We start from the raw sequence: 27532 nt of genomic DNA, 5'->3' as shown, positions 1-27532 counted from the left end.
AAACTTGACTTATGTCAGGATTGCCTAACCTTTTTGATTAAATGATGTATTGTGCCTTTGCCTTTGGTATAAAATGCAGAATTAAATACTATTGATATATAAATTTGGGTGGTCAAATGTTAATGTATTGACAATTTCTCAGTTGCTTTTGTAATGTTTTTTTATAGACTGGGGGAGGGGGATTTTGATTTTGAATGAATGGTAGAGCTCTTTTTCTTTTCAAAAGAGCAAAGCAAATCCATTTAACAAAGGTACACATATATGAATGTTTACAAATCAATCTAGAATATGGTAGTGGGAACCATGGAAATATTTGTGCTTTTCAGATGGAAATGCTGATTTCTCTCTTTGCCCTCATATGTGATTTTCCATGCCAGTTTTTTTTTCCTCTGGATAACTGAATGAATGTGTGGTTTCTTCTGTTGTGTCTTAAACTAAAAGCCTGCTGTGTTTCAGAATTACCACCAGATGTTATCAAACACTTAGTGATCCAAAGATTAACTGTGCACTTTTAAATCTTTGCAATGGTTTTTAATATGTCCAAAAAGGTTTTGTATGCAAAACACATCGGATTCAAGACAGGGCTTTGAAAGTCATGCAATAGCTCTGTCTAAGTATTAGTCATGAGACATGTAAGAACAAATGGCATGTGGTAGGGACTGGGTATTGACATAAATTTCACAATTCAATTCCGATTCACAAGCTTGCGATTCGATTAAGTTCTGATCTAGATTTGATTTTATATTGATTCATTTGGATATATCAGGTACTGTACAATTTTACAAATCTCTCTCAAATACTGCTGTAAATCAGGGATCCTCAAATCTGGTCCACTTTCCTGCAGAGTTTAGCTCTAACCCTAATCAAACACACCTGAGCATGTTAATCAATGTCTTCAGGATCATTAGATAATCACAGGTAGGTGAGTTTGATCAGGGTTGAATATGTAGCAAAATGCTCCTCTCTATAGTCCATAAATCTAGCTAACTATCAAGCTTTGGATATTGAATGTATTTTCTGAGGAAAATGTAACATTGTCACATTGTTTACAAGCATGGTTGAAGCACTGATAGATCGATTATATAAGACATGGTACATTTCAGTAAGTTGTACCATATCTTTTGACCTTCTGATGTTCATTCATGTTTATTTTGTGATGTAGCTAGTAGTAAAGCAAAAGAGATGAATGGTTTGTGCATGTTCTGTGCTGTCAGCTGTCAATAAGATGGCGCCGCAGATGGCCGCCTCAGTGCTTGGCTCTCCAGTGTTTGTACTGTTTTTGTTAGTTTTTCCTGTTTTTTTGTTTCTCAAACATGATCAGTTTTACCAGGGATGAACTGCTGAACATTCGTCAGAACACACCGAATTTAGATTATTCTGACATTTTGCTGAGCGTTGTAGTTGGCGGAGCAGCGGCCAGAGCTTAAAGTTCTCTGGCACCGTGCCAGATCTCCGGCGTGCAGCATTTGGCTGCGTAAAAAATAATCCTACATTTAAAAGAAACTTGTTGATATCACTTTAGAGTCCATGAGTTCACCTATCAATGTTATGCAAGGAGCACATGCACAGCTTTCACTCTCAACCAAACTAGCATTACTAGCCTGGCCGTTCCTCACTCAAGCCCGCCCGCCTCCGCTCACTCAAACCCGCCGTATGTGACGCAGTGTGTTTCGTTGTGAAAGCGAAACTACTTTGTTTGGCCTTCCAAAAGAGGGCACGACTAGAAATCAGTGGTTAAGTTGTATTTACAACACTGTTCCAGAACAGTTCAACCCAAATATTCAGATGTGTGCAGCACATTTTATGGAGGACTGTTTCCTGATCCTGGTAGAGTAGACTACAATGCCGGCTGTTCTGACTCACAGACTGTAAGTACGTTTTTTAATATTAAAGAATTTGCCACTGACGATTCAAACGCGAGTTTTGAGCAGTGTAGAGTAGCACTTGTTGATTTCTCCGATCACAAATGCAAACATGGTTTTATGTTAATCCACAATGCAACGTGTAAAAAGACAGTATATGTCATTATAATCTGTAATTATGTCCCCACTGGATGCAACAAATGCCTCGTTTATAATGGGTTTTAATATTTTTGTCTCGTCGCTCCAGCCGGACAGGGCATCACAGTATGGCAAGGGGCGTAACATTTCCGTCACACGCTTGAGGTATTTGGCCAATCACAATGGACTGGATAGCTGGCCACTCAGAGCGCACCTCGCTTTTCAGACTGATGAGCTTTGTAAAAATCGACGCGTTTCAGAAAGGCGGGGCATAGAGGAGAAACAGTAATGTACAGTATGTTGAAAATAATGTGTTTGCATGTTTTTTTAACCTTAAACTGCATAAACACATTTCATTACACCAAACACACAAAATAATGTTCTTTTTAGGAACATCATATGACCCCTTTAATGGATTTAAACATCGTTAAATCACACTGTAAAGTGAAACGTCACCAGGCTGTTGGCACCCTCTGCAGGTATTTATTATATTACATAATGTACTTAAGTTGGTTATGTTCATATTATGTAGGCATATTACATTGTGTTTTAACAGTGTTGTTCAATAAAACCATGTAATTACTTGGTTTTGATACTTTATTTGAGCCAATTATTATTGCCTCATCGTTAGTTTATTTATAAATAGTCATACTAAAGCCTGGTTTTCACTTAGGTCTGTTTGTGTTACTAAAAAATATCAGATTACTCTATTGCCAAAATAATCATTAGTTACAGCCCTAGATTAGTTAAAATATTTCAAAATACAACTGTATTGTTTTACTTTTTGTAATTAAAAGACAAATATTTTATTGAAAATTTCTTAAAAATAACATTAAAATATTGTCTCGTTCTAGTGAACCAAGTATCTGTGTTTTGTCTCAACTCATGAGCTAAGTGTATTGTCACACCCCAAGTGTTGATAAGCAGTGAGCAGTGAAGCAGGAATTTTCCAAGTGTATGCTATAGCTTTCATTCTTCAGGTCAACCATATATTCATGAAAAAAAAATCTGTTTGAATAAGGAAACCAATAACTTTGCCATAGTATCCTTTCAAATGTTAAAGGGGTCATATGATGTGATTTAAATTTTTCCTCAAATCCAAAGAGATATTCATTATAAAAGTTCACTATATTCACTATAAAAGCCACACCTACCTAAAACGGCTCGTTCTAACACGCCCCCACATGCCTATGTCACTATCTGGGAAGATTTGCATAACGCCGCCCAAATGTTCACGCAAAGAAAGAAGGCGAAACTTTTATTCTCGCTGTAGTATTGTTGCTGCCGCCGCCATGTCGTGAAGGCGCTGTATGTTTTGTTGTGAAAGTGAAACTACTTTGTTTGGCCTTCCAAAAGAGGACGATATCTGCTTCGTCATGCCTGGAGCTGATCCGTGCTGGTTGCTGAGGAAATACAACAACTTAGCGCTGTGGATCGCCGGATCAGCTTTCACCGTGGACGAAGCGGAGTCTAGCTCGGGGTCGTCACATGTGGTTGCCCTCCTTAGTAGGGCTTGTTTTTTGTCATTTCTCTGATTACAAATGCAGACATGGTTTTATGTTTACGCGGCGCGATGCAACGCAACGCGTAAAAAGACAGTATAAGTCATTATAATCCATAATTATGTCCCCACTGGATGCAACGAATATTCGGCCAATCATAACGCACTGGATAGCTGGCCAATCACAGCACACCTTGCTTTTCAGACCGATGAGCTTTGTAAAAATCGATGCGTTTCAGAAAGGCAGGGCATAGAGGAGAAACAATAATGTACAGTATGTGGAAAATAATGTGTTTTTTGAACCTTAAACCGTATAAACACATTTCATTACACCAAATACACAAAATAATGTTCTTTTTAGCAACATCATATGACCCCTTTAAAGTTGCCACAGTCATTGCATGCTTTGCATGTCCAGAAACGTAGTAAGGACATCGGTAAAACAGTCCATGTGACAGTGGCTCAAGCTACGAGACTACTTTTTGAGCGCAAAGAAAACAAAATTAACATTTATAAATAAATATAAAAATAAATTTATTCAGCAATTCTTCTCCCCCGAGTTACATCTTCCGCCATTTTAGAGTATCACAACACATACGCACGCTTTCCCCTAAGCATAAACAACGCTGATTACGCAGATTACGTTCATACGCGCGATGTCTCCTCCGAACGTAAACAATGTTGATTGCATCGATTACACTTCTGGGTACTCTCCAAAATGACGGAAGACGTTGTGTTTATTGAACTAACCCTTTAACAATAAACGTGGAACACACAACACTATTATACATTATGTATTTAACACACATACTTATTTACATTTCAAATTTGCACATATCATACCTGTACATACATAATTGTCTATATTATATATTGTGTTTTTGCTATTTTATACATTGTCTATTTTGTATATTTGTATATTATTATTTTTATTATCTGCGTCCTGTCTTGTCACTGACATTCTGTTGCGCTGTGGAGCTTCTGTCACTAAAACAAATTCCTCATATGTGTAAACATATCTGGCAATAAAGCTCATACTGATTCTGATTCACTTGAACTACAGTGATCTGTCTGCGGAATTTGTTGTTTGAAGGTGTTTATTGTTAGAATTTGTTATGAAATTGAAAAAGTTTGAAAGCTGAGTCTTTGTTTCATATCAAAAGTAACAAAGAACAAAGCTTATTGCAATTTATTGGATGGGAGTCATGATCAGTATCCGTTCATCAAAATGAGAATTGATTAAAATTGAGAAACCAATACGGTCAACTCAGCTCTAGTGTGTGGGATCATGGATCATCAAACTTTGCGTGATGTGTCTTCAGGCACTAGGAATGTACATAGCAAAAATGAGTTTTAAGGGATACAATGTAAGGTTTTCAAAACAATTGTATGACTTCAGTACTAGGGCTGCTCGATTATGACAAAAATCATAATCGCGATTATTTTGGTCAATATTGTAATCACAATTATTTAAAACGATTATTAGTGGGCCATATGACCAAAACTTTATATGAAAGATTTATTTAAATATAGTGATATATATGAAATATATATTTTCTGTAAATAAGGTTTAGCGACTTTTCATACCCCCCAGCGACTTTTTCTCAAAAAAGCGACTAGCAACAAATCTAGCGACTTCTTGGACAAACCTTAGTGAGTCTCTTTGACTCACTGGTACTGCCGCACGAGCGCGAGATCTTGCTTTCACAGCGATTACACAGCGTTTCACACCTCTCTCTCTCTCTCTCTAAAATCATAATCGCGATTATTTTGGTCAATATTGTAATCACAATTATTTAAAACGATTATTAGTGGGCCATATGACCAAAACTTTATATGAAAGATTTATTTAAATATAGTGATATATATCAAATATATATTTTCTGTAAATAAGGTTTAGCGACTTTTCATACCCCCCAGCGACTTTTTCTCAAAAAAGCGACTAGCGACAAATCTAGCGACTTCTTGGACAAACCTTAGTGAGTCTCTTTGACTCACTGGTACTGCCGCACGAGCGCGAGATCTTGCTTTCACAGCGATTACACAGCGTTTCACACCTCTCTCTCTCTCTCTCTCTCTCTCTCTCTCTCTGTTTCATATTTATTCTGTTGACTGACAACAGAAACAGTAAATTATATAAATGAAAACCGTTTTATTGAGAATTTGGCTAAATTAAAATACAGTATGCGAGCACAGAGAGTAACAAACAAATGTAAAAGGCAATACAACGCGATGACATCATGAATATGCTAATTAGTGTATCACGTCATCTAGCGACATTTAGCGACTTTTCAAACTGGCTTTAGCTACTTTCCATTGAAAGAAGTTAGCAACAGTGGCAGTGAGTGATTTTGAATTTGTCTTTTGTTGTTTGATTAATGTTAAGCACACACTCGGCAGTAGGAATATAGCCCGCTGTCACTTTAAGAGCCACACGGATCCAATTTATTGTTACACAAGTATTTTCATTCTCAACTCTTTACGTTCATTTATTACATAACCGACAATGATTAACGTGAATAATCACTAATCCCTGCATTTTGACACATTTTTGCGTGTTTTTGACCGTTTAGGTGCTAAAAGATGACTTTACATGTCCGTGTTGTGTTCCGTCTCTGAGCGCATACACCGTAATCTTCCCAAGGAAGCGCAAGTTATAAATATATATATATATATTGTTTTTTTATAAGTCTGCGGGACTGTCCAGGACCAACGTTCGCCACCCCTGGACTATAGTAATAATTAGTTTTATTTAAACAAAAATATTTGAGAATAAAGTCTATGGCATGTCCCCATTTAAATACAATAGATAACTAAACCTTAGTGCCCTATGATTTCTGCGATGCGGAGAAAGCTGGATAGCAGAATCCAGTCATAAAAATAGAATTAACAGTAAATTGCAGAATGTCACAGAATTTGGCAAATATTGAATGAATAAATCAAAAGTAAGGTTGTACAATTTAAATAATTCAATAGCATTTAAATATCTTGTTATTAAATACACACAGAAATTCAAAGTTCACGACAGCCCATCAAAATAAAAGTTTGGTTGAACTGAAGGAATTGTGAAGGAAATAATATAATATTTTAGGGAAGTACGATATTGGATTTTTGCCGATATCCGATATGCCGATATTTTTCAACTCATTTAGGGCTATACCGATATATTTCCTTTTGTTTGGAAACAACACCAAGTCTCTCCTGTGCAGAAATTATAAGCAAAATATATATATATTTTTTTTTAAACGTATTTGTTAGAATTAAATAAACAATAATGAAGGTTTTTGACAGTACATTGAAGCTTTGAACATAACTATAAATAAACTATATATCAATCGCTGAATTTTTCCCCCCAGAAAGATGCAGTTAACCCTAACATTTTATTTTAAGATTTAACATTTGTAGATGGTCTAAAGCAAAATAGGTGTAAAAATTCAGAAAATCTTTGAGCTTATGATTTGTTTAAAAAATAAAACATATTACACATTAATGAATAAATCGGTATATAAAAAATTATTTCATTTACAAGTGTCATGTTTGTGATTTTTTTTTTTCATGTAAGCTATAGTTTCTGACCTTTAAATCAAAACATACTCATTATTTTATGACATCAATTACTGCTTTTTTAAAATCAGAAACACAGTCTAAATGTTATTTGTGTAGGCTATTTTACTTTTAATTTAATTAGAAGTAGGCCAACAGCGCTCCCTACAGATTAAAACTCCTTACCGAATGTGCGTTAGGACCTGCGGGAGGCTGTTGCTGCTGCCACTGCAAGTGCTATTACTGTTTACTCTATCATACACCAAATGCTTCAATCTGTACGTGCTTTCACAGATTAAATGCAGTGACCCAAAACAGTCAAACTAATCATCATTCAGACAAAACTTTGCTTCAAGAATGACCCCCAATGCTGACGTGATCTAATCACTAGCACTCCCTGAGAACATGTGAGTTAACGTATTCCTCTTATCGATAAGACATATCGGCATAATTTTTCATATCGGGCCAATGCCGATATTTACATTTAAACCATTATCGGCCGATTCAGATATAAGTTAGGCCTGTCGCAATAATCAATATATCGACTTATCTCGCAATATAATTACATGACCAATATATCGCCCATTATATTTACTTAAAAATTAATGTCACCATGTTTTGTACATTCCACTTGTGTCTGTGTCTTTTGCAGCTTCTCGTACATAACGTGGTGTAGTCATGAGGTGCTAGTTCAAATTTAAAAAATGCTTCTACCAAAAAAAAAGTTAAATCTGCAGATATGGTCTTGTTTAGGGATCTGTGCCTTTGTGCATACGGACATCTGACTGCTAAGTAGTGATTGTATTTTTCAGCAATAGTGTGCACCCTTAATTTACAGAGAAAAGAAGGTCGGGGACAAAGTTCTTAGTCATAAATCCATAAAAATGAAAACAATGTATGAAAAAATAACATAACTATTCAGAACAACAACAAAAAAACAATAAAATATTTGGGAAATTGGGAAAAATTAAACAGAATTGGAAAGAAATTTAAAATAAAAATAATTTTTTTGTTTAATTTTTAATGAGTTGCTGTTAAATTTGTATAGGTTCCATTAATTAGACATGCTTTTGACAAAAATTGTATTTAATAGAATCCAGAAAAATGAAAATGGAAAAAACTGAATAAAAATAAAAAAGTAAGACTTTAAAAGTAAAGAGAATTACTCTAAGTAAGAGAATTTCATAGGGCCCTAGTAAACGTGTGTGTTTGTGGGTAACGTGTCTTTGTGTTGGCACAGCATGGAGAACGGCTATCAGAGCTGTCCTACTGAGAGGCGGGCTGTGCAGTTCTAAATACACACACATGCTATGCAAACACACACAAACATAAACGACCACATATGAATACTGTAGCTATCTACTACTAATAATAATTCTTTACATTTATATAGTGCTTTTCTGGGCACTCAAAGCACTTTATATAGAAGGGGGGAATCTCCTCACATGCTGTTTGCCTACTCAGCCGACTTCCTACTCAGCTGACGCCCCATTAATGTGAGGGTTTGTGTGTGAGTGTGTATCTCAATAAGGTCTCTGTTGCCAAGCAACAGTGTATCGTTCGTTTAATCTATGAACAGGGTTTTGTATTTTAGGATTTGTCTGTGAATTAGACATTTTTATTAATGCAGATTTGCTTAGTACTAATGACTAAGTTCCTGTTCATTAATGGTTGGGGAGTTTCTTGCACAATTATAGCTTAATTGATGAACATATTGTTCTTTGTAATAGATCCTTGAGAAGGTCTGCTGGTTGTGTATTTGCGTGGTGTAATAAATGTGTGTGTGTGTGTGTTCCCCCACAGGAAAGGCTGATGATTTTCACTACACCAAACAGGGCAGGAACCCAGTGATAGATGGAGTAGATGATGCCAAGGAGATGTCGACCACCAGAAACGCCTTCACACTGCTAGGTCAGACTGAAAGTTCAACGATTTCTCATGTAGTGGAGAGTTTAATGCGCAAAATAACCAGTTTAGATTTAGATAGAGATTAAATGACAGTATCTAATATTAGACTTAGATTAATTTTTAGTCAGTACTGTCTAAAATCGGTTTATTTTAATTTTAAATGTATTTTTATTATCTGCACATGGATTTTGAATGAAAATGACAAAAGATATATTACACTTGATAATCAAGTTCCAAGATTACTGTAGGAAAAAACAAACAAACACAAAAACATTTTTGCATGTGGGTGGTTGGAGGAATCAAACCCAACTTTTACTATAAATTTTACAAAACACAACGCATTTTGTGAAAATTACATGTGCTAGAGAATGTGTTGCAAAATGCTCTTCCAAATGCAGAAATAAGGTGTTTTAACCTTACATTTACAGTGCAGATGCCTTAAATTCATGTGTTTCAATAAGCTACAAAATGTATGGCAGGATTTATCGGCCTAATATTCGTAATATTCTGGAATAGCGACAGTAAATATAAATTAATCATGTACATTCTTGCTTCTGTTCATGATTCATAAGTATATAATTGGGTCAGAAGACATTGTGGTAATTATTACAGTGAAAACTGTATTATTATAAACAATAACAAATAGTTATTTTTATTTTATATTTTAAAAACTAGGTGCATGAAGCCCCTGATCTCGGATTAGACAGTCCACAATGCAAGCTCAGAATGATGTTGATTATAAACAAACACAAATTGAGCTGGTTTCTTGATTTTTCATATTGGTAATTTGTTGATGTGTCTCTTCAGGTGTAAATGAGTCCTATCAGCTGGGCTTGTTTCAGATTCTGGCTTCAATTTTGCACCTGGGGAATGTGGAAGTGAAGGATAGAGACTCGGACAGCAGTATTATTCTAGTGAGTTTCATGTTGACTTTAAAGTTCAAATATGTGTGTGACCCTGGAGCACAAAACCAGTCATAAGTCATAAGCCAAAAATACATTGTATGGGTTAAAATTATCGATTTTTCTTTTATGCCAAAAATCATTAGGATGTTAAGTAAAGATCATGTTCCTTGAAGATATTTTGTAAATTTTCTACCGTAAATATATCAAAACTTAATTTTTTTATTAATAATATGCATTGCTAAGCTTCATTTGGACAACTTTAAAGGATATTTTCTCAATATTTAGATTTTTTTTGCACCCTCAGATTCCAGATTTTCAAATAGTTGTATCTCTGCCAAATATTGTCCTATCCCAACAAACCATACATCAATGATGTACAAATCTCAATTTAAAAAAATGGACCCTTATGACTGGTTTTGTGGTTCTATTGTTACATGGTGAAAATATTAACCAAATAACTGAATAAATGTCTTGAAGTGCAATGCTACTGTGTCACTCTATGCATTTTATGACAAAAACAAAATAAAAAAAATGTTCTAATCAAATTTATTTGTATAGCACCTTTTTTAATATTCATTGTTACAAAGCTGTTTTCCAGAAAATCGTGATGTTAATGTTCATAAGATCTCAATATCTTCACGAGTTAAGGCCGTTTCACACTGAGCGCGATGCGAAAATATGAGGCGAATCGCCGTCGAACGTTGCATTCACACGATTGATCGCGATTGATCGCCTTCTGCTAATTCACGCCTGCACGCTAGGTGGCGCAGACCAACAATGCATTTTTTCCTCATGTAGCCTATGTATCTCGTATATGGCTTCTGCATTGTTCACTGCTCAATATACAGCATTAAATTAAGATAAATAACTTTTGGTTCTTCATTACAAACACAAACTATCCATAATGCTTACAAGAATAGATCTGAAAATATAATTAGAGGTACAAATAGCATCAAGCTTAATTTCAAAACGTATGTAACTATTAATGTTTTTGCTCAAACCCCATTTTAAACCATCATTGAGTGCTTGTAATAACTTCCGATTGTGATCTTAAATGGATTTTGATTCTATAATAGGCAGACATGCACTCTTTGTATGTTTTATAATAGACTGAACGCTACCTGCTTGGATACTCTTCTTCGGTGTTTGTTTACAATGGTTTTCGAAACAGCGCCACCATTCTCACCCTTTTGTGCAAGAGCAGCTGCTCCGGGCACGTGATCTAAGCTCAAATCTGATTGGACGGGCCGTTTCATCGCAGAGCGATGGGGGAACAAATGGGGAAAACCGTACGGAAAAAAAAATCTTTGCTTTTTCGCGCCGCGAATTTTGTCATTTTGTTTCGATTCAAAAGCGCCATTGCGCCGATTTTCGCGTTCAGTGTGAAAAGCCCTTTATAGTCACATTTAGCAAATTACAGCTAGGCAATAAAATAATTGACATTTTGCGAAGATACAAGCTTTGAAGCAGTATATATATATATTAGTGCTGTCAAATGATTAATCCCAATTAATCGCATCCAAAATAAAGTTTTTTGTTTATGTAGTATATGTGTGTGTACTGTGTATATTTATTATATATAAATAAATACAGACACATACAGTATATATATTTAAAATATTTACATGTGTTTATTTATATTTATATAATTAATATTATATATAAATATATTTAATATACAAATAAAACATATTTTTCTTAAATGTATACATGCATGTGTATACATGCATAATAAATATAAACAGTACACACAGATTAATGTGATTAATCGCGATTAATCGTTTGACAGCACTAATATATATATATATGTATATATTATATATACATACATATAAAGCTCTTTATATATATATATATATATATATATATATATATATAAAGAGCTGGTCAATAGCATAGTTAGATCTTGCAAATTAAAAAAATTAATCAAGCAGACTTGCTGTATAGTATATATTGATTTATGTGTATGTATGCAGATGAAATTGGAGATAATGTATATCCAACTTTATATATAGTGCGATAATACGGTTTACATTTTTGCTACAACACTGTGGTTTATTTAAAACTTGAATTTAACTTTGACAATTTATTACATTTGTACCCAAATACCCCAGAGCCTCCAATTTTAACATGTAGCAATGATGTAATTCTCTTTATCTTTTCCCTCCAGCCGAATAATGGTCACCTGAGTGTGTTTTGTGAATTGATGGGAGTGACATATCAAGACATGTCTCATTGGCTGTGTCATAAGAAGCTGAAGACGGCAACTGAGACGTACATTAAACCCATTCCCAAACTACAGGCCATAAACGCCCGCGATGCTCTCGCTAAACACATCTATGCCAAACTCTTCAACTGGATCGTGGACCATGTGAATAAAGCACTGCATTCTACGGGCAAACAGCACTCGTTCATTGGAGTCCTAGACATTTACGGGTGTGTTCATATGCACAGATACAGACTACATTTCCTCTGAAAGATCTTCAGTTTCGATTTACAGAAGTGAATTGTGATGTTTTGTTTTATTATTCCAGGTTTGAGACTTTTGAAATCAACAGTTTTGAACAGTTCTGTATTAATTATGCCAATGAGAAACTACAGCAACAGTTCAACATGGTGAGACCATCTGACCCACTCCACATGACACCAGATCTCGTCAGTTCATGTTTGACTGTTGATCAATATGAATTCTGATAGTAAATTGTGATGTATCTTCTTTTCTCCTGTCTTCTCGCATGCAGCATGTGTTTAAGTTGGAGCAGGAGGAGTATATGAAAGAGCAGATCCCCTGGACTCTCATTGATTTCTATGATAATCAGCCATGTATCAACCTCATCGAGGCCAAGATGGGCATCCTGGACCTGCTGGATGAAGAGTGCAAGGTATATCTTCACAATGTTATTGTCTTACTCTACATAGCCTTTTGCACAGATATGTGACAATTTGGAAATACAAATTTAACAATCAATTAAATATAACAACATTCACAGATTTTTTTTCAATGCAAAATGATGAGATTTTAATAAATGCATGTTTGTGAAAAATGTATGGATATATATGTTAAAATAAGCACAATATTTACACTTAAATAAGTTAAACATGAGACTAGCATCAAAAAATCACTTATTAACCTGGTCTTTGCTAAGTTAAATCCAGTATTTCTGTCATAACCATGTAATTCCGATAAACCAGGTATTTGATTGCATGCATAATGATTTACAAATCTTTACATATTTTTTTACTGAAGAATTTATAGAAGCGCTTTAACAGACAAACAAACTTTACATTTCTGCTTTTAAATTGTCAAAGTGCCTTGCCATTTAAAGTCCCCATAAAATCAAAATTTAAGATTTTAGTATATGTTAGCCTCAAGGTTAAATTTGCGGTTAGAAGATATAAGCATTCAAAACTTACAGTCTCTCACTTCTGCCGATATGGATGAACGATTTTGATGACATCAGATTTTCTATCCAATCAAATGTTCCCTAGAATCTGAAGCGTTCCACCCCCTACACTATAAATAGACCTGTGACTGAAATCAGTCTCTTGTTCACAGAATTAATATTTTCTATATGGTGAATGGCACATAGTGCACTATATAGGGGGTTCAGACAGTGTAAATATTAGAGCCCGACCGATATATCGTTTTGCCGATATTATCGGCCGATATAAGCCTGTTGCCGATATATCGGTATCGGCGGATATATACATATAGAACATATAACGCAGATAAACTGCTTGAAATGGTGTAATTACTTAATTTGTCCAGCAGAGCACACTCCATTGTTTGCTACTGGCGACCTGGATGAAACGCTTTAAAGCATAAGTCTATGGAAAACCATTGAAACTTTGAATGGCCATATCTCTGTAACGGCGCGGCAAATCCGCACCAAATTCGGGGGATCCCTTCAGCTCGAGGAACCCTCTTGAACGCGAATCGAGTGTACGTCTAGAGACCCCCTTTTGAATGAGACCACCCCCGCGTCGATAGCCCCTGGGGTTCGGGAATTACGGGTGGTTAAATTCGCGGACAGGCGCCGACCGTTAAAGCGATCCCAGGGGGCTACTGACGCGTGGAGTGTGGCGTTCGAGAGGGCTCCTCGAGCTGAAGGGATCCCCCGAATTTGGTGGAGATCCGCCGACGCGTTCGCGAGATAGTGACACCAGTCAACACTTTCACTTCAGTAAGGACTTGTTCAGGCAGCAGCATTCAAGCATTGTCTTATTCGACCGTAAGTGCCCTGCAAAGTGGACTTCACATGAAATTCCACCATGATTCCAGTTCCAAGGGAACGTACACGTTACATTCAAAGGGGATTAAAGTGCACGAGACGTGAATTTATATTGTTTTTATTTACAGAGGTATATTATGTCACACTTCTCTAGTAAGTTTCGTCTGTGTGTGAAGACAGTAGCGCAAATTCGTGAGTGAATGTTTTGAAGTGAAATAAACTTTAACGGAATAAAGTTGAATGGAATTGAATTGAATTAAAGTTGAATAAACTTCAACTTTACTGTTCAGTGCACTGATGTCAGACTCATTTTGGATAATAAAGTTTATTGTTAAATTGTTAAATGCCCTGCCTCCATTACCTATCTCTGTGTGTGTTTGATCACCACATTTTAATGTTTATGTATATACATTCTGTTTATGTATATACTGTATTCTATATATAGTACCAGTCAAATGTGTGGACACACGAATGGGAAAGTGTCCAAACTTTTGACTGGTACTGTACTATAATATACACAAAGAATATCGGCCGATATATCGATATCGGCCTTTTTTACTCCCTAATATCGGTATCGGCCCCAAAAAACCCATATCGATCGGGCTCTAGTAAATATGCTTTCCATTGGGGCAAAGAAGAGCATTTTAATATGCTAATAATTTCTTTAAGAAAAACATACTGACCCCAAACTTCTAAATGGTAGTGTACATTACTGTAAAAACAAACAAACAAATACAGTGTTGTGTAATTGTAATTGCAATTGCATAATCCTATTTGAGACTACTGTTCTTACTTCATATACTGTACTCCGTCTCTGTCTCTTTCTCTTAGATGCCGAAGGGCTCTGATGACTCCTGGGCTCAGAAACTGTATAACACTCATTTGAAGACGTGTGCACTTTTTGAAAAACCACGGATGTCCAATAAAGCTTTCATTATTCAGCACTTTGCAGATAAGGTATGCGCACACACACACACACACACACACACACACACACACACCTCACGCTCGGGCTGGTTCAGCATTTCTGATCAACTGTGATATACACAGTGTGTGTCATTTCATATATCAATGTCTAAACAAAGACAAATGAGCTGCCTCACACTTACTGCATCTAAACGGTGCATAATCATTTCAACATATTAGCAGATTAACAGCATTCACTGCTTGCACAAGTGTCCCAGAAGTGTCCTAGATGTGACACTCAGAGTTATGTTTTGGTGTTGAGCTTATTTTTGCTGTGTGACACAAGCTGAACTCGGCAGGAAATACTGACACTCTTTAAAACTATTTATCAAAACAATCTTTTTAGTAATATAAAGCAATATATGATCGTGGAGCAGTTTACTCATGCATTGTCAAAATTCATGCACAGTAACAGGTAGACAAATGCTTCCTGTTCAGTAAATCTCACTGAATCCAGGTGAGTTATGCAGTTCATCTGGAGAATGATTACCATTTGAATATACATGTTATCCACCTCATATAAAATAGATCACAATATTTAAGTTTGTACTTTTAACTCTGCATAAGCTCTTGTCAGATGGGCCACTGATGTATTATATGTGAAACAGGCCTACCATTTAAAGACGATAAATACTAATAGATTATAAAATATTTCTAAAAAATGCGTTAGAGTATAAGTTTGTTAGCTTAGCAACATGCTAACACCAGAAGTTGAGTCTCCTGTGTGCACTATTTGTATGACACAGCAACTGCTGCATACATCCTCACATGAGCTTATGATGGCTACAGTTCTGTTTTTAGAAACGGTGTTCAATATCTGTGAGGAAGCACTGATGGAGAAGGGGGTGTGGGTAATGAGACACATTTAGAGTATGTGATAGACATTCAGTAAACACACATTGTCGAATCAGGGTTTGAGCATTAGTAGGTGCTTTCTCAAACATCCTCAGGGTTAAATATCTTCAGTCTCTAATCAGCATTACTAATATAAATGAAAGTCTAAATCATATAAATTTAATAGAATACATAATGTAACATCATTTATGCCCAGTGGAAAACAGGGAGGTTAATGGAGCTCTTGGCTATAATTTATTTAAGTACAATGACTAATTGATCTCAGATGTTTGTTCTGAAATAAAACGGGTTACAAAAGTATTAATAAATCTTGGCAACACTTAACAGTAAAATTCAATTGATTAAAGTTGGTTAATCAGGTACAATATCATGATTTTGATTAAGATGGGCATCCTGGACCTGCTGGATGAAGAGTGCAAGGTATATCTTCACAATGTTATTGTCTTACTCTACATAGCCTTTTGCACAGATATGTGACAATTTGGAAATACAAATTTAACAATCAATTAAATATAACAACATTCACAGATTTTTTTTCAATGCAAAATGATGAGATTTTAATAAATGCATGTTTGTGAAAAATGTATGGATATATATGTTAAAATAAGCACAATATTTACACTTAAATAAGTTAAACATGAGACTAGCATCAAAAAATCACTTATTAACCTGGTCTTTGCTAAGTTAAATCCAGTATTTCTGTCATAACCATGTAATTCCGATAAACCAGGTATTTGATTGCATGCATAATGATTTACAAATCTTTACATATTTTTTTACTGAAGAATTTATAGAAGCGCTTTAACAGACAAACAAACTTTACATTTCTGCTTTTAAATTGTCAAAGTGCCTTGCCATTTAAAGTCCCCATAAAATCAAAATTTAAGATTTTAGTATATGTTAGCCTCAAGGTTAAATTTGCGGTTAGAAGATATAAGCATTCAAAACTTACAGTCTCTCACTTCTGCCGATATGGATGAACGATTTTGATGACATCAGATTTTCTATCCAATCAAATGTTCCCTAGAATCTGAAGCGTTCCACCCCCTACACTATAAATAGACCTGTGACTGAAATCAGTCTCTTGTTCACAGAATTAATATTTTCTATATGGTGAATGGCACATAGTGCACTATATAGGGGGTTCAGACAGTGTAAATATTAGAGCCCGACCGATATATCGTTTTGCCGATATTATCGGCCGATATAAGCCTGTTGCCGATATATCGGTATCGGCGGATATATACATATAGAACATATAACGCAGATAAACTGCTTGAAATGGTGTAATTACTTAATTTGTCCAGCAGAGCACACTCCATTGTTTGCTACTGGCGACCTGGATGAAACGCTTTAAAGCATAAGTCTATGGAAAACCATTGAAACTTTGAATGGCCATATCTCTGTAACGGCGCGGCAAATCCGCACCAAATTCGGGGGATCCCTTCAGCTCGAGGAACCCTCTTGAACGCGAATCGAGTGTACGTCTAGAGACCCCCTTTTGAATGAGACCACCCCCGCGTCGATAGCCCCTGGGGTTCGGGAATTATGGGTGGTTAAATTCGCGGACAGGCGCCGACCGTTAAAGCGATCCCAGGGGGCTACTGACGCGTGGAGTGTGGCGTTCGAGAGGGCTCCTCGAGCTGAAGGGATCCCCCGAATTTGGTGGAGATCCGCCGACGCGTTCGCGAGATAGTGACACCAGTCAACACTTTCACTTCAGTAAGGACTTGTTCAGGCAGCAGCATTCAAGCATTGTCTTATTCGACCGTAAGTGCCCTGCAAAGTGGACTTCACATGAAATTCCACCATGATTCCAGTTCCAAGGGAACGTACACGTTACATTCAAAGGGGATTAAAGTGCACGAGACGTGAATTTATATTGTTTTTATTTACAGAGGTATATTATGTCACACTTCTCTAGTAAGTTTCGTCTGTGTGTGAAGACAGTAGCGCAAATTCGTGAGTGAATGTTTTGAAGTGAAATAAACTTTAACGGAATAAAGTTGAATGGAATTGAATTGAATTAAAGTTGAATAAACTTCAACTTTACTGTTCAGTGCACTGATGTCAGACTCATTTTGGATAATAAAGTTTATTGTTAAATTGTTAAATGCCCTGCCTCCATTACCTATCTCTGTGTGTGTTTGATCACCACATTTTAATGTTTATGTATATACATTCTGTTTATGTATATACTGTATTCTATATATAGTACCAGTCAAATGTGTGGACACACGAATGGGAAAGTGTCCAAACTTTTGACTGGTACTGTACTATAATATACACAAAGAATATCGGCCGATATATCGATATCGGCCTTTTTTACTCCCTAATATCGGTATCGGCCCCAAAAAACCCATATCGATCGGGCTCTAGTAAATATGCTTTCCATTGGGGCAAAGAAGAGCATTTTAATATGCTAATAATTTCTTTAAGAAAAACATACTGACCCCAAACTTCTAAATGGTAGTGTACATTACTGTAAAAACAAACAAACAAATACAGTGTTGTGTAATTGTAATTGCAATTGCATAATCCTATTTGAGACTACTGTTCTTACTTCATATACTGTACTCCGTCTCTGTCTCTTTCTCTTAGATGCCGAAGGGCTCTGATGACTCCTGGGCTCAGAAACTGTATAACACTCATTTGAAGACGTGTGCACTTTTTGAAAAACCACGGATGTCCAATAAAGCTTTCATTATTCAGCACTTTGCAGATAAGGTATGCGCACACACACACACACACACACACACACACACACCTTGGCAACACTTAACAGTAAAATTCAATTGATTAAAGTTGGTTAATCAGGTACAATATCATGATTTTGATTTTTTGCAGCATTTAAGTTGGCATAAAATTTAAGTTGTGATAATCTTTTTACCATATTATTGCATATGTTTAAAATATATATAATGATTTACACAAATTAATAATTTATAAAAACACTACAACATTCCATAAAAATAAGAAAGTATTGGTGATTTAACAATGTTAATGTTTTATTCATGCCTATACTTAGAATGTAAAATTGCATTGATATATGTAGAAGTTAACATTAACATAGGTTAACAAATGCTGTAAACTGCATTATTGTTAATTTTTATTTATGTGGAATAACTAAATCGTACCTCAATAATACTAAAATAACAGTATGTATGAAACCTTATTGTAAAGTTTTTCTCAAATTTTACAATATAAAGACTTGACCAAAAGTTAAGAAGAATGGAGTAGTATTTTTTTATTATTATTATTGTTTGCTTTCCATGTAATTACTATGGAAGGCCATTTTTGCCATTGAATAAAAAATTAATTAAAAAGGTAGTTGCGACTTTTTAATCTCACAATTCGGACTTTTTTTTAAGAATTGCGTAATACAAACTCACAATTCTCACTTTTTTCTCCGAATTGTGAGATTTAAACTCGAAATTGCGAGTTATCAGAATAGTGGGATGTAAACTTGCAATTGCGAGAAATAAAGTAAAAATTGCAAGATGAAAACTCGTTATTCTGACTTTTTTTCTCAAAATTGTGAGATATAAACTTGTGATTGCAAGTTATGAATTCCAATTCTGAGGGGGGGAAGCGACTGATATGTTCTGAGTTTATATCTATTCAGATCCTCGTTCATGGGTTTTCTTTCTTATAGGATAACCTCACATGTCTGTCTGTGTCTGTCAGGTGGAGTATCAGTGTGATGGTTTTCTGGAGAAGAATAAAGACACAGTGAATGAGGAGCAGATACATGTTCTGAAGGCCAGTAAGGTGAGTGAATATCTGTCAGTCTGATGTCTCACAGAAAGATAATGCCCTTAACACCTTAAATAAGTCAGGCTAAACTGGCACAAAACATAACCAATCTTCAGTGATAGCTGTAGCCAGGGTATTTTCGTCCAAGATCTTTGACCTTAAATGAGGCTTAAAGTCTGAGAAGGTCAATGGAAGGATGCCATCTGCTGGTCAAGGAGCATTAGTGTGGTCCATTGCCACAGTTCCAACATGATATGTGCAAAACTCATGGGAGCATATGTTCATATTTCTAGTTGTTTGGATTCTTACATATCCTTGTCCTGTCTTAGTTCACTGCAATCTTGAGTCCCAGTATCTATAGATCAGAGCTGTTTTGAAGCTCTAGCATAGAGCATTAGCATGACCCAGCAGCTCTGTGCTCTGTGTTAATGAGGCAGGTTCAGACAGAACGCCACTGCATACCCTACCTGTTATGAAATCAATCATCATGCCATCAGCTGTGCCTTCAGGGTCAGGGGTGTGTTTTGTGGATTTTTCAGGAAGGTATTCAAACATATTTTATAATCGAGACACGGGCACAAAGGTACGCTGAATGAAAGCCTCCATAGATCAAAGTTTCTCAACCTTTCACAACTTATGGCCACATAATGGGTTGCACTGAAGATATCGAATTGTAATATCATAGCATTTTGATATAAATCATGGCATTAAATTATTTCAGTATTTATTTGCCATGGTATTTTCTTGGTACTCCAATGTATATCCAAGAATACCATTGCGCTATGGTTTTTTAACCTTTTTTTTCCCCAAGTTATGCTCAATATATTTAAAAATAAAATCTCTGAAAAATTGCTTTAAAATAAAATAAAAATAGCTCATAAACAAACACAAAGACATGGAAATTAATTAACTAAAATGATCAGAATCCAATACTTATATTCACTCAGATGATTCAGAAAATGTGAGTGGACTTTAAGTGCATTTTGGTTCTTGTAAAATCATTTTCTTCTGTATTTGGGGGTTTCTGAATGCTCTCTAATGCTTTGTCTCCTCAGCGTGAGGCAGTAAATGTGTGTGGTAAGAGCAAACTCATGCTGTACTAATCCAAACTGCCTGGGAATAATAATAATAATGCCTCAAACTGAGTCAAGTCAACTATTATTTAAAAAGTTATTAACAATTCATATTAGTAATAGGCTAGGCTCTCTGGTGCTTATCCAGATCAGTCTGTTAGGAATTAATCCAAATCCTTCACTTGTTCCACAGGTCAGCTGGTTTTACCATATTCATTTTGATTTACATTCATATCATTGATCATTACGTCTGTTCATATCATCATGCGTGTATTTGCTTACCATCTATCATGTACCCATTTATGTTTTCATAGGAATTAGAAATAAAGCCAGGCACCAGCTAAAAATCCTTTTTTTTTTCAAAATTCAGAAGCTTTTCAATGTTTCTTCATCATTTATTTGGCCTTTATCAACTTTTTAAGCTTCACTCTAAGGCTTTGTCCACATTAATGCAGATAGATTTGAAAATGCATCTCGTTTTTGTCCTTTTGCCCATGCTAACATGCAAAAAATTTTGTTTAGGTGCTTTCCCAAGTGTATATGTTTCAAAACATGTTTGAAAATTATGAGTATATACAATATAACTAGTGCATTGTTGTGCCTGCTATTCAGTTTAAAAAGGCCATGCAATGCTTTTTAATGTTTTCCTTTTATTTTAGTATGTAGTATCTCTTTGTGCAAATAGCATCATACCTCTTTAATAATGTTGCTTAAGTTACTTTGTACAATCTTCATATTGCTTTACTGCAAAGATGATGGAATATTTAATCGCAATTGCTGACTTGCTGCAAAAGAGGATGACAGTTGTGTTTTAGAAAATACATGGAATCTTGATTTTGAGTGGTGGGATATTTCACTAATAAACTGGTCATACAAGAAGAATAGTGTGAGAACTTTATTATGTTTGTTTTGTCAGTATCATCTCAGTGAGTGGTTATGACGTTTTGTGAGCGGTTTGAAATGAATATGCCATTTTTGAATAGAATTGGATTAATGTGGACATAGCCGAAGAGGAATTCTGTTTAGACCGTTCAGTCTCAGTTAGGAATTTAGAAAACAAGCTAAATCTAGTTTATTAAATAGGAGCCTACATAACAATATGCTTTAGAGCTGGTGTCTGAGCTGCTTTGCTGTTCAGCTAGTACATTATATACATCGGTCTGATGTATCTGTATTTTCTGCATTTGTTAATTCTGTTTCTATTTTCTCATCATTGTGTCATGTTGTCTATGTGTTGTTTGTGAACATGACAACCTGTACCCCTGCAGAAGGTAAAATTTAGCTCTGTCTCTTTAGCTCTCTCTCTCTCTCCAAAATCACTGCAGTCCTGCTATACGAAAATTAATATTGGATGCATGTTGGGTTGGATGTGTGTGTGTATGAGAGAGGTGTGTGTGTGTGTGTGTGTGTAAGCATGTTCAGTCTGTTGCTTTCTGCTGTGCAGGACACAATCTCAGCACTGCATTGACTCTATAGGAAAATAAATCCCGCTTCAACTCTAGAGCCTCCAAACACCATCCAAACAAACTCAACCACCCCAATAACATGAAACATCTGTTTGACATCAGCTGGACTGTTTGTCCTTTTAGTACTTATTTTATACTCTTAAAGGGACAGTTCACCAAGAAATAAATATTCTGTCATTATTTGCTAAAAGTCTTTCGCTCCACTGCAACTTTCAAATCAAAAACAGGTTTGTAAAAAAATAAATAAAACTGTTTTGTTAGAATATGTAAGGTGAATATTGGTCCCAATAGGAAATACATTTTGTTCTTTTTTTAAGGATAAATGGCACACTTCGAGAGCAAAATTAAGAGCTCATAGAGCTTCATTATTATTATTAGACCTAAGGCAGTAATATATTACCATTTAATACTGCACTGTAAAATAATGTGAATGAAAAATAAATATTTCTTGGAAAATTTAAATCCTCAAGCTTCTGTTTTGGTTGGCTGTTTCTGTGAAAACAGGTTTACAAATGCATTTCATTATAAATCTAGTAAGTATAATTATTATTTTACTTACAGTAGTAAAATTAGAATACTTAATTTCTTCACTTGCAATTGTTAAACCCTCTGTCTTTTATTTTTTGAAAAAGGCTGTTTCTGTAAAATTAGGTTGTAATCATCTGTCCACAAAATGTTGGAAATTATGCAAATGTGAAAATAACGCTGTGGCATGTTGCATTCCCAAATGTGAAATAAACTTGAACACTCTGCCACAAGCATTACAGCACTTATTTAATTAAATGACAGGCTTTTAGTTTGATTGACAGATGCTTTGCCAAAGAAATGGCGCAAAACACAATGTTGGAAATCTTGAGAAGAGTATATTTTAGGATTTAGAAATTTAGGTAATTAATGGGAAACACTGAAAAATGACAACATTTAAGTTTAGAACAATGGACGATAAATAATGACAGAATTTTCATTTTTTGGGTGAACTGTTCCTAAAAATGCAACAGCTGAAGACATCGACATGTACTACACATAGACCAAAATGTGTTTGTTTGTTTGCTGTGAGTTGGGATTTGATGTTTAAATTGTTGGTCCCATAAAGACTCTTATTTTATGCTTAGGCTGCATGCTGCGTAGTACCAGCGCTAGCGTCCCTCAGTGCTCAAACTCTTGGCAATCAATGTAAACGAGACTCCAGGGACGTTTTCTGAGTACATGGCCTTTTCTGTTCGTTACTATCCCACTTTATACCATTTGCTTGTCTTGATGTGCATACTTCTAAATTATGACAGAATTGCTTAGTGTTGTTTTCTATGTGGTTAATCTGGATTAAAAGTGGTACTTTGAGTGCAAACATTTAGTTCAGGTAACAAAGGCCACAAAACCTTGTTAAGTTTTGGAAGTGATAAATGCTCCAGTGTCGCATGCCTGTACAAAAGCATGAATGCTAACCGTTTAACACAGTTCGGTTGAGAATTCAATTGCAACTACCTGAATTTTTCAGGAGTGAAATCCTGGCTCAGCTGCATTCAAAGCCGTTGTAAAATACTCTATAAACACATACCTGTGACATCATTACATCATTATTACTGTGTTTGTGCATTTATTTGATAAAAATTTGTAGTTAACGGCCATTTTATAAAAGCAGTCCTGCGAAGCCATAATTTACAGAGTTTTTAGAAAGCTAAGGGTATTTCAGTCACAGTCACATTTACCATTGCTCTGTGCATTTTCGTGGGTGAAATGCAGTTATTCTAACAGGAATTTGCATGATCAGGAGTTTTGGGAGAGAGCAAGAAAGTTCCCACTGTAAACCATGGATTTTTGGGCTTATAGCTGTAGTAAAATGCAGTTGCCATTAACGTAAACAACTAAACGGTGAATAGAACAAGCTTAAGAACTCAGAACCGTAGTGACAACTGGATTTAATTGTAGCTTAAGTAAAATAACATTGAGTTTAATTATGTTTTGAATAACTAATGACAGTTTTTTTTTTAGTTAGTCCTTGCTTCATTTCTAAGTCAAAAAGTTCCTCTGATTGATCATCTGATCTGAACACCTGTTGTGGCTTGTATGTTAAGTCTGCCTTGGCTGTAATTCTCAGTTTGACCTGCTGGTAGAGCTGTTCCAGGATGAAGAGAAAGCCACAAGTCCGACCGGTGCTGCTCTTGCTACTGGAGGACGCACTCGCCTCAGTGTCAAACCAAACAAGAACAAAGCTGGCCAAGCCAGCAAAGAACACAAGAAGACAGTCGGACTGCAGGTGGAAGACTGCTCTCGTCTTAACTTATTTTCACTTTTACTGAATATCTTTATGATTTTTATTTTTGGGTTAAGTAAATTGATAAGCACCGACAATGGATGAGATTAAAAAGAGACTAATTTAAATGAATGTGTCCATTTCTCTCTCTCTCTTTGTAGTTCCGTAACTCTCTGCAGCTGCTGATGGAGACACTGAATGCGACTACACCACATTACGTTCGCTGCATAAAACCCAACGATTACAAATATGCCTTCACGTCAGTTCTTCTACTGTTTTTAATTGAACTATCTGTGCATCTCTCTCTCTCTCTCTCTCTCTCTCTAAGCATACACATGCTGTGCTCACAAGTTGAGATTCGCTGATCTTTTTTAATTGTCAGTTTTCTAATATGTAGATTAGGCCTGCCCTCAAAGAATAGTTGGGTAAGTGATTTCGCTATGTCAAGGAGACGTAGCAAAAAAAAAAACATTATATGAACTTCCAATAAAGATGCTGTAGTTACAGACATTCAACAGGCCACTGGGCTTATCAGAAAGCGAGCTTTAAAAGAGATGGGAACTTAAACAGAGCGCTTCAGGCAGAGGGCAAATAAGGTGCTGCAGCAATGTAACTTATGGGAATTTTAAAAACATGAATTTTTAGCAGACCCCCAAAATATGAGTACTTTAACAGACAATTTTAAGCACGCACCATGAACAGTAACAACTTGATTAATTCTCAGTTGAATCTACCATCAGCATGTAGCTTAGCTAATGAGTCATAAAAATATGTTTCACATTCATTACAGAAACAATTTGACCTAAAATAGATTTCGATCAACTTCATCTGGCATTTTACATGACAATTGTTTTACATATATTAAAGCTGTGGTGAGTAATTTGTGTGACACCTGCACCACTAGCAGTAGTATTGCTCATGCTGTACATGAATTATTTTATTACTTAGGTTAGTATAAGTATTTTGATGAAGTTATTTCAAGTAATGATTTTTTTAATGGTTTCAGTTTTAACTAACAAGAGTAACCTTGGTAAATATATTGTTTTAAGGCCCGTTCACAACAAGGACGATAACTATAAAGATAATGATAAAGATATAGTTCTAAAAATCATTGTCAATATTAAAGATTAGCAGAGTCCACACCACAGCTATAACACTAATCACTATAATGGAATTACAGAATTATAGGCAACACCAAAGTGTGCAGTTCTCTTCACAAATCGAATCTCTTAATTTCATACTTTCATGTGTCTCAGTTGACTCTGTTTTGAACTATTTTATAACAGTGGCCTTTGCAGAATTGATGGTGAGCTTTTAGGAACACAGTGTTGCTAGGCTGATATCTGATTTCTGTCATTACCAGGTTTGACCCCAAGAGAGCAGTGCAGCAACTGCGTGCATGTGGAGTTTTGGAAACAATCCGGATTTCTGCAGCTGGTTTCCCATCTAGGTACAGTGGAGTTCTTTACATTGCCATACTGCACTCCCTTTTGTCAAACACTACCTGACTGTATATTTGTGTTTGTGTGATTGCTTTTGCTTGTCAGGTGGACGTATCAGGAGTTCTTTAGCAGGTATCGTGTCCTGATGAAACAAAAAGATGTTTTGACAGACAAGAAGATGACCTGTAAGAATGTTCTGGAGAAACTGGTGCAGGTACAACAAGCCAATTAAGTCATCTCATGAAATCATACTGGTACTCTGGATAGACTTTGTGCAAAGACCATAATATAATAGGCTCTTAAACTAAAACTACTCAGAAACGTAGCAAGCAGCAGAATGCCAGAATTTGGCACTACTCACATTTTCTGTAGAAAATTTGCTGAAAGTAAAGTTTGACTGATGAATGATGATAAATGAATTCTCTCTCTACTTTTTTGTCCTCCTAATAGGATCCAGATAAGTACCAATTTGGCAAGACCAAGATCTTTTTTCGCGCAGGGCAGGTTGCGTATCTGGAGAAACTGCGTGCAGATAAGCTGCGTGCTGCCTGCATCCGCATCCAGAAGACCATCCGCTGCTGGCTGGCACGCAAGAAGTACCTGCGCATGAAACATGCTGCCACAACCATCCAGAGATATGTCCGTGGATACCAGGCCCGCTGGTGAGGGGGAGGGGACTAATCCCATAGTGGGTGGGGCCTGGCTACGGTTATGAAAAATTCAACAAATCAAAATAAGCTTACAGCGAACAACATTGCCTGCCCACTTTTTTCACAGAGTTGGTCTGAAGTTTTTTTTCTTTCGTTTTTCCAATAGAGATTTACAAAAAGTCTTTGTTTAAAGCGTTATAAGCTTCAAACCAAACCAAACAGCACCAAAATGGGAGATGTCGAGTATTTAAATAGAAACAATGTATTGTTAGAGTTTTGCAAAATATGCATATTCACAAATATTAAAGTAGCTGGACTTTCTTTTGGCACTATTTGCTCATCGCATATCTCTAAATGGTGGAATTGTGGGTAATGTAGTTTTGCAGAATCTTGGGAATGTAGATTTTGACCAAGAATTACTCTGTTAGACATGATTCTTTTGACAAACCGGTTGAAATAATGTTAACCTTGGAGCTCACACAGTATATATATCCACCTTTTTCAGGGTTTGTAAGTTATTGTTAAAAATCCATTTCCCTGCTGAGAAACTTAAAGGGATTTTTATTTCCGGAACCAAACTTTTGCACTGTTTTTAAGTGAGAAGGTGCACAAGTACAGTAGTAACCTCGGAGTTGTTCTTACTTCCCCACAGTCTTGCAAAATTCCTGCGTCGCACACGTGCTGCGATCATCATTCAGAAGTACCAGCGCATGTATGTCCAGAGAACATGTTACAAACGCAAGCAGGCTGCCGCTCTGGTCATGCAGTGCATCCTCAGGGCGTATATGGCCAGACAGCTGTACAAAGCGGTGAGGAGGAAACCAGACATACTAATACACTCTTCTCACATTTATAAATATATTTGTAGCAGTCACAAACACACAAATCACAAACACACCGCTTTACTGGTCTCATTACTGCATTTTTGCATGCATCTTTTTTTGTATTTCCAATTTAGTTCTGATCTTAACATTTAAACAAACA

At 35.9% G+C, this 27532-nt stretch overlaps 1 protein-coding gene across 1 annotated transcript in view; it reads left to right on the top strand.

Annotated features, from left to right (window-relative positions):
• The window catches only part of LOC107588547 (unconventional myosin-Va-like), an 83640-nt gene that overhangs the window by 27306 nt on the left and 28802 nt on the right, over window positions 1-27532 (top strand). Inside the window, exons 7-21 of the mRNA XM_016276683.1 lie at window positions 7245-7278; window positions 8848-8955; window positions 9760-9866; window positions 12028-12293; window positions 12392-12473; window positions 12599-12739; window positions 14921-15046; window positions 19598-19681; window positions 19848-19850; window positions 24301-24459; window positions 24618-24715; window positions 25820-25906; window positions 26004-26112; window positions 26349-26560; window positions 27201-27357. Of these exons, the coding sequence (XP_016132169.1) occupies window positions 7245-7278; window positions 8848-8955; window positions 9760-9866; window positions 12028-12293; window positions 12392-12473; window positions 12599-12739; window positions 14921-15046; window positions 19598-19681; window positions 19848-19850; window positions 24301-24459; window positions 24618-24715; window positions 25820-25906; window positions 26004-26112; window positions 26349-26560; window positions 27201-27357 (1773 nt within the window). The remainder of the gene's footprint in view (window positions 1-7244; window positions 7279-8847; window positions 8956-9759; window positions 9867-12027; window positions 12294-12391; window positions 12474-12598; window positions 12740-14920; window positions 15047-19597; window positions 19682-19847; window positions 19851-24300; window positions 24460-24617; window positions 24716-25819; window positions 25907-26003; window positions 26113-26348; window positions 26561-27200; window positions 27358-27532) is intronic.

The sequence above is a fragment of the Sinocyclocheilus grahami genome, unplaced genomic scaffold (assembly GCF_001515645.1).
Source record: "Sinocyclocheilus grahami isolate Dianchi unplaced genomic scaffold, SAMN03320097.WGS_v1.1 scaffold105.1, whole genome shotgun sequence".
Classification (NCBI taxonomy): Eukaryota; Metazoa; Chordata; class Actinopteri; order Cypriniformes; family Cyprinidae; genus Sinocyclocheilus; species Sinocyclocheilus grahami.
Note: the sequence above shows the minus strand (reverse complement) of the source record. Positions and strands in the feature narration are given on the sequence as shown.